This window comes from Nuphar pumila, chromosome 3 (genome assembly GCF_984573655.1).
Source record: "Nuphar pumila chromosome 3, dmNupPumi1.hap1.1, whole genome shotgun sequence".
NCBI classification, from domain to species: Eukaryota; Viridiplantae; Streptophyta; class Magnoliopsida; order Nymphaeales; family Nymphaeaceae; genus Nuphar; species Nuphar pumila.
The window spans coordinates 20,340,549-20,348,455 of record NC_143251.1 but is presented as its reverse complement, the minus strand read 5'-3'; the positions used below and the strand labels follow the sequence as shown (position 1 = coordinate 20,348,455).

General features: G+C 44.0%; 1 protein-coding gene across 1 annotated transcript; it reads right to left on the bottom strand.

Annotated features, from left to right (window-relative positions):
* Positions 1-866: 866 nt before the first annotated feature.
* LOC149842216 (putative F-box protein At4g09190) lies at positions 867-2,036 on the bottom strand. The gene has a single exon (XM_090000614.1). It carries the CDS (start codon positions 2,034-2,036, stop codon positions 867-869), a length of 1,170 nt encoding a protein of 389 aa, XP_089856740.1.
* Between the last annotated feature and the right edge of the window lie 5,871 nt (positions 2,037-7,907).

Genomic DNA, 7,907 nt, shown 5'->3' with positions numbered 1-7,907 from the left:
TTTGCGGGCTCAGGTAGCCTGTAACGTGGTCTATCCACGTATGTCACAACGCCGCCAGCCGGGGCAGTCCTCAATTGCCGCTCCAACTGTTTATTCTTTTGTCGGACAACATCCAATTCAACAACCATGATGTCGAACCGACCTAACAGATCATCAAATCTGGTAAAAAAGTCCTCCACCGAGTAGTTAAGTTTAGTGGCAAGATTTTCCATCAAGTTTTTCACTCCATCTACTATTGTCTTGATGTCTGCATTGAGATCATTAAAAGCAACATAAGTTCCATTAACCAACTTCTCCATGTTGGTCATTGTCCCAGTCAGCTCTGCAACATCGCGCGAGATGGCTGACAGTCGTTCATCGACCATGAAATCTTCTTCAGCAAGAACCATACTGCCGGAAGGGGTTATGACATTCTTCTTTGGTGCCATTGTCACTCTCAATGTCGACAAGGCTCTGGTACCAACTTGTCACGGGCTTAGAAGCGAAGGCCCCCACAACGTAGCTTTGAGAATTTGCAAACACTAAAAACAAGCCTTTTAAGCGCACAAGCAATGTATAACACACGCGCATGAACAGAAGCAAGAGTACACACATGCACAAACACAAAAAAAGCAAAAAGACAAGGATGCAAAAAGCTTCTTTATTGATACTTGAAAGCAAAGTATATCAAGAAGGAAAGAGAGATCCGAATACAATGGGTTTTTAAGCCATAAGGCCCTATGGGGCACTCTAGATTGCAAAATAGGTATATACCTCAGAGCAAAAAGGTTATAAACGCAGCGGTCCGGAACAAATAGAATCCAAAATATAAAATAGATATGAAAGGACTGTTGTGAATCCGGATCACTTTGGTCCGGTCTTGCATCCTAGTGCCACCAAACAAGGCTTTCCTCGCAACCAAAAAGAAGAGGTCGACGGTGTCCATGATGGACTACTTCCACGCCCACATCTTTGATATTGTTCGACCCTCTACGTTGATGACCACGAGCAAAGAAGCGAGCCTCTTTATCACCAAACTCAGCCGTCCACCACAAGAGCTTACCATCACTTGCAACTTCAGGGACCAGCTCAAACTTTTTATACTGCAGTTCTTTAGGGAGCGACTTGCAGCAGAGACTGTACTCTTTCATCCAAACTTGTCTTGCGTAGTCCTTCAAGATCCACACGTCCATCGTGGAAGAAGGGACGTCGAAGTACAGCAGATGCAGGTGCCCTTCAACCTCAGCTAAGCTCATGTTGAACCTGCGTCGCGGGTCGTCCCCATGGAAGTTTTCTAGTTTGTGGCAAAGTCGAGGAGGATAGGCTACTGTTCGAAATCTCTCTTTCCCAATATCAAAGGCAAGTATACACTCGGAGTAGAAACACAAGAGGTCGATGGCGTTGTCGAAGGCACCTTCACACAGCCCATGCATGGCTCCTTCGACGCAATATCCCCAAGAAAGATACACATAGGTAGCCGGCATGGCAACCGAAACCGAAAACTCGCCGAGGTTTCGCCACGAGTCGTCCATGCCGAGAGTGAAGATCACAGACTTACAACGGGCATTCGCCGAGTAAAAGAGGAGAAGCTTGTGGAAACCCGAGGAGGGATCACGAAAGAGCTCGAGTTGATAATCGATCACGTTGGGAAAGGTTACAGCAGGGAGGTCGAGTTTCCTCCTCCTCCAAGGATTGATGACTTGGAAGAGGAGCTCTGTTTCTTCTACAGAGGCCGCAAGGTTTCGCAAACAGAGCAAACCATCGAGAGCGCATTCGATGAAGAGGGATCCGGTCAGATGGGCTGTGCTTTGCACATCGAGAAGGGTTTGCTTGTCATTGCCCACAAAGAAGATCTCCCACCTGTCGTCTTGGTACGCCCACTTGCGGTTTTGTTTGGAACGGATGAGGTGGGTGTGGGTGAAGTGATCGTCGGTGTCGATTAGAGAGCGCCATGATTTGCATACGCACCTGAATCGCAGGAGGGATTTGACGGGGAGTCGAGTGAGGATGCCCACGATTATGAGGTCCCAAGGGAGAGGAGAAGGATAGAGGAGCATGGTGGTGGCTCCGGCCAGTTTTGCTTCCCCTGCCCCTTTTTCCTTCTTTTCTGTCCCCTCTTTCTTTTCTTCGTATTTTAAGAGAGAGAGTCTCCTCATGTTAATAGAGTCCTCTTGCCAACGGAAAGAAACACAGGCGGAAAAAGAGTCCCTCTCTCTCTCAAACACAAACTCTCATATCCGAGGCAATTAAACGCGCTCCAACTAACCTAGTCCAAAAAAGCATCCAAGTGAGTGTAGTAATTGGCTCAAGTAGGTCAAGTTTTGGTTCAGTTCGTAGGGCTGCCAGTTCATCAGATCATGGTCAAGTTTGATCCTAGCTGAACACTGTTAACATAACTAAAATGAATTTTGGGCAGTGAGGTTTTTTCATTAGCAAGGCAAAGCCTAGCCAGGGTGCGAAGCAGATCCATTGTTCTGCCCAACATTTGGATGACACGTAGTGGCCGCCCCTCTTAAAAAGTGGGGTGCCACACCTGCCTCTCCATTTGTTAAAAGGTTTTGGAATCAAGTGCAAACACATTGCACCATTGCAATGTGCGACTGCACTTGATCGCCATCCATCTGCTGTTCGGATCCAGTCTGATAGGCTGTACAACAGAGGGTGATGATAGCAGAAGCTTCGGTTCTTGGCTCCAAGAAGTCAACACGGAAAACAAGGCGGTGATGGGTGCGTGAGAGAGGGAGTGAGAGAGAGTTGGAGATCCTGTTAGAGAGGGAGATATGACGAGAATTGTGTGGAAGTGAGAGGAAGAGAGAGTGCTTAGGAAAACGAGAGATAGAGAAAGGCAATTGAATGAGAAATTTTGACAAAATTTCGTGCATTTGTGAACCGGTACTTAGGGCTTTTTTTTTAATCCATAAAAGGGGTTTGATTGAGACATGTCTAGTAAAGAAATGGCCTTTCAACTCCAAGGGTTGCATCACTTGATTTTAAGTGTATGCAATTGTATATTGATCTTCTACTATTATCTTCATTTATGTTTGTGTATATTTATATTAATATCTTACACAAACTCTTCATGCCTCTTGGGTCCTCCCCAAATGGCTACTGAAATTCTTACTCCTCTCACTTAACCATAAGGGGCAACTTGTGCTATCAAGCTTGCTCCTACGTTTGAGTTTCCCTTGGTACACTTTTTGAGTTGTATACTATTCACCTAACATACCTGAGTTTCATTTGACTCAGGTGTCAAAACTTTCCTGATGACTGCCATGATCCATGTTATTTCATTCTTCATAATCATATCATGGATATATTGATATGAATACTAAATATAGCAATACTCAAAACCGCAAAAATCGTTAAAATACTAAATACGTTATTTGAAAGGTCTCACATTAAAAAAGACGGCTGAGACAAACGGTATACAAGAACAAGTATAAAAAAAATTGGCAAACAATATACACTTGAGGTTTTTCTATAAGAAACAAGTTATGATATAAGAACGATGAGGTTCAAGAATCATTATGATCCCATCTAATTGGATCCGTAATTGAGTTCTTTTGAAAAGTATTCTACTTAAATATAAGTTTGTGTTCTAAATACTTCTCTCAAAAGAACGAGTTTTTTTTGCTGAATTTTTGAAAAAGAGAGTTTCAATTTTTTTCTTTTCGGCACTTTGGCTATTGGATGGGATGCAACCAAGTTCAAGAAGGAATGAATTCACGCACACATAGAGTCAAAGTTCTACAATCGTTGTATGTACAAACGACTTAGCAAACTCTTTTTCTTTTTGGTACAAATGACTCCATGAATGTGATCTACATGCTGTTTTCAGTGGGAACCAGCTTTTGAATTGCTGGAATCCAACAGGTATACAGGTTTTTCCTGCCATGCAAAAACCGTCTGTTGCAAATGCACAGATTTTGCTTGATTTAAAACAAAAAAATGTTTTTCCTCAAAAAAGCACAATTGAAAGGTTGATTCTCCGTAAATCAACCATGTTGAAAGTTAGATTGAGTTAAAACAGCATGCATCTTGAAATTCCAACTAGATTGTACCTACAATTAACTGCATATATATATATATATATATATATATATATATATATATATAGAGAGAGAGAGAGAGAGTAGGTGCCTGACACAAATGGACTCCTGTGCGTCGTCCATCATGTACTAAAGTCTTTAACAGCATTTCAAAAGCACCATCAAATGCATGTTATACCCCCATATGTGCGCAATGGATGCTCAACACGCACCTATTTGCGTAAGGCACAAAGGTGATCAGGCAGCTACCACTTTTTCTATATATATGTTATGGGCCCGCACGCACACCTCGGGACTGAGATCTACCCAACTGGAATCCAGCCCCGTTGGGATTGCACAGAAGAAGAGAGAGAGAGAGAGAGAGAGAGAGAGAGAGAGAGAGAGAGAGAGAGAGAGATAAACTTATCCAAGGACTCTCCCCAGAGTGAGACCCGTAGGACCCCCTGGAGTCCAATCCAGTGTAGACTCACAGTTAGCCCAGGATTCTCTCAAGAGTGGGACCCTCCCTTGAAGTCCCATCCAGAGTGGGATTGTTGATGTGTAGACGTTTTTCCTTTTGTTCTATAAATAAGCAAGTACAACTTTTTTTTTTCTTAATGAGATTTATTAAGTTCAACCTCTAAGTTTCATTTTAGTTCTTGTGTGTGAGTGCTCCTTAAGAAAAAGATTTTTCTTCCTCAATTGCCCGTACATGTCCATCCATCGGCGGCTAGTCGAAAATGGATTTCTCCCTTTCAGCCACACCCTTGCTTTTGCCTCTATCCTTGCACCCATTAAGTATCCATCCCCCTCTCTATCGGTTCTTTCCTGACTGTGTCCCTACCTGGACAGGCCCTTCCCCTTCTTGCTATTATGTGACTGTGTCCCCAGCCTAGGACACAATCTTATTGTGTGCCCCAGCATCAGCCTGCCGGCGCCCTTGTTATGCATCTCCCCCTTGCATGCCTCTCTTGGCCCAATTGCTGCCCAACGTGCAGTGTGTCCTCCTACTACAGGAAACACCACACGACTTGCAGCACCCCTATTGCAGCTCCACCCGCACCCCGACTGTCGCTGCCCCCGCAGCCCTGCGTGTCTGGGTGTGGCTTTTCATGCGTGCGCCCTTCACTTTCGAGCCATTGCCTTGTTCTCTGTGCATGGATCTATAAAGCCGACCTCTCAATAATTAGACTCTAACAATTGGTATTAGAACCGTTCATCCTATGCACCACACCGACCAATATTTGCCTCAATCGACGCACCAAGGCCCCACGCCTTTCCCGCTTTCATTCAGGTACGATTCAACACACATTAAATTTTGAGTTATATTTTTGCATCGGATTTTATCGCATGGAGTCCTAGATCAGACCCAATGCTATTTTAACTCGAATCTAGAGTATTCGATTTTGTTTTCCTTGCTCGTGATGATTTTTGGGAATCCAAAGAGCTGAACAACAGTCCTTGACAGCTTTGTAGATGTGTGGTTAAATTTTTTCAGTCTGCACCAAGCCGAATATGTATTTTGGTGCAACCTAAGCACTTTTGGGAGGGTCTGACCAAGCCAGTTATTCATCTATTGTTTCCAAACGTGTTTGTCTTTGTATTCGGGAGCCCTATGCCTACCAGACTGTCTGGGCACACAGTGCTTCCGGTACCGTTAATGTAACTCTTTTCGCATAACAGGTATCATCAGCAAGGGCTCACACCCTTCTTTTTTCTGCAACCTTAAAAACCCCATAATATGACTCGGACACAGGAGATGTACGGTGAACTCCACACCAAGTTTGAAACAAAATCTGCTAGGTTGACAAACACCTCGCTAAATTATCTAATGATTTGGCTACACTTAAAGGGATGTTGGATGAGTGATTTCAGTAGCTTCTTGTGTGTATGGATGAATGCAATCAGGAGGATCGTAATAGAAAAATCAGCTCGGGTCAAAGTCCACCGATGGACCTTATATGGCCTGCCAACCCCGACTAAAATTTCTTAAATTTAAGTGATAGAGCGGACTTTGCCTCGATTTAACTCAAGAAAGATGTCCATTGGTATCACTAGTTGGAGTCCCAACTGGGGACACCTACTTAGGAGAATTTTTCTCGAGCCCTAACGATACAATTTGGCCCCTCTGCTTACGCCAATCACCATGTCTCGTTGTCCAAGATTCACCAACAGGGCAGCATTATCGACTACCGGGCAGAGTTAGAGGTTGAGTAACCTCGTCACCGGATGGTCCCAAGAGTTACTAATTGAGACCTTTATCGTGGGCCTTAGACTAGACTTATAGATCGAGGTTCAGGTCGTGAGACCTTTATCCCTAATGCAAGCTTTCGATTGGGCACGAGTGGCCGAGGAGAAACTATCACATATAAACTTGTGTTGAACCCAACCAGGTGGGACATCCAATCAGAGGAACACATCTCAAGGGAGCACGACCTCTAACAGGACTGTGTCCCTCCCTGCACAGGAGACTGCACCTCCCAGGTGTTCAGAGAGAACCAATGATTGCCCTACACAGTCGACACAGGCACAGGAAGTGCGCCCCAAGGTTCAAGTTAAGTAGCAAACATATAGCAGAGTGTCGAAAGAAAGAGCTCTGCTATAACTACGATGAGGTTTGGGAACCGGGCCACAAGTACAAGGTCCTGAACATGTACTTGTGTGATAGCAAGGTCGAGGATGAGATCAATGACGTTGAATTGATGGATTCGACAAAGGGCACTTTGGAGGAGGTTCCAAAGATATCGTATCAGACATTAGCCAACGTGGAGGTTCCCCAGACGATGAGGGTATCAGACGATAAGGGTATCAGGTAGAATTGGTAAGTTGATTATTTTAGTATTGATTGATACCGGTTTGATGCACAACTTCATGCATGCGCAAACGACTAAAAGAGCCAAGTGTTCAACCACCCCTTAACAACCTTTTGAGGTAGTGGTTGGAAACAAGAGCAGAATAAGATGCACCACCCTTTACCCTGGAGTTCGGTTGGACATCCAGGAGGCTATCCTCACCACGAACATGTTTGTACTACCGATTAAGGGTACAAACATGGTCCTAGGGATGTAGTGTCTCTAGTCTTTGGGTTCTATCATGTGAAACTTCAAGGACATGATTATGAAGTTTGACTACGGAGGCCACCAGGTTTTGATTCAAACTCCTTTTAAGACACCTTCCTCTCTGACCAAGTTTAAATAGCTCGTCAATGTTGTTTGAGAGGGAGTCTCTCAAAGGTTCTTGATGGTGATAGCAAATGGGGTACTGACGACCCCTACAGAGACATCAATTGACATGGAGGCCTTGTTGCAAGAGCTTAGCACACGGTTTGATGAGACTAAGGGCCTACCACCTTTTCGGTCTCACGACCATGCAATGCCCATTGAGTTGTAGGCTAAGCCCATGAGTGTAGAGCCCTACAAATATGTAAACTTTTAGAAGCTGAAAATTGAGCGTATGGTGGGAGAGATGATCTCAGATGATATCATCAGGGCTAACAAGAGTTTGTATTCTTCTTCAATTCTATTGGTGAATAAGGACAAATCTTGATGTTTTTGTATAAACTATCAAGCCCTTAATCAGATCACGATTAAGGACAAATCAATGAGTTGTTGACAAGTTGCATGGGGCACATAACTTCTCAAAGTTGAACCTCTGATCTGGCTACCACCAGATCCATATGGCCCCAAACAATGTGCATAAGACCACATTCTGAACTCATGATAGTCACTATGAGTTTTTGGTGATGCCTTTCGGTCTCACCAATACACCAACTTTCCAAGGCCTGATAAATGATGTATTTTGACCATATCTACGACGATTCATATTTGTGTAATTTAACGATATCCTAATCTACAACCCTTCCTGGAAAGACCATATGTGTCACCTGCGGATTATCATGGA

Coding starts and splice junctions, on each gene's coding strand:
- LOC149842216 (XM_090000614.1), bottom strand. CDS start 2,036: ATGCTCCTCTATCCTTCTCCTCTCCCTTGGGACCTCATAATCGTGGGC.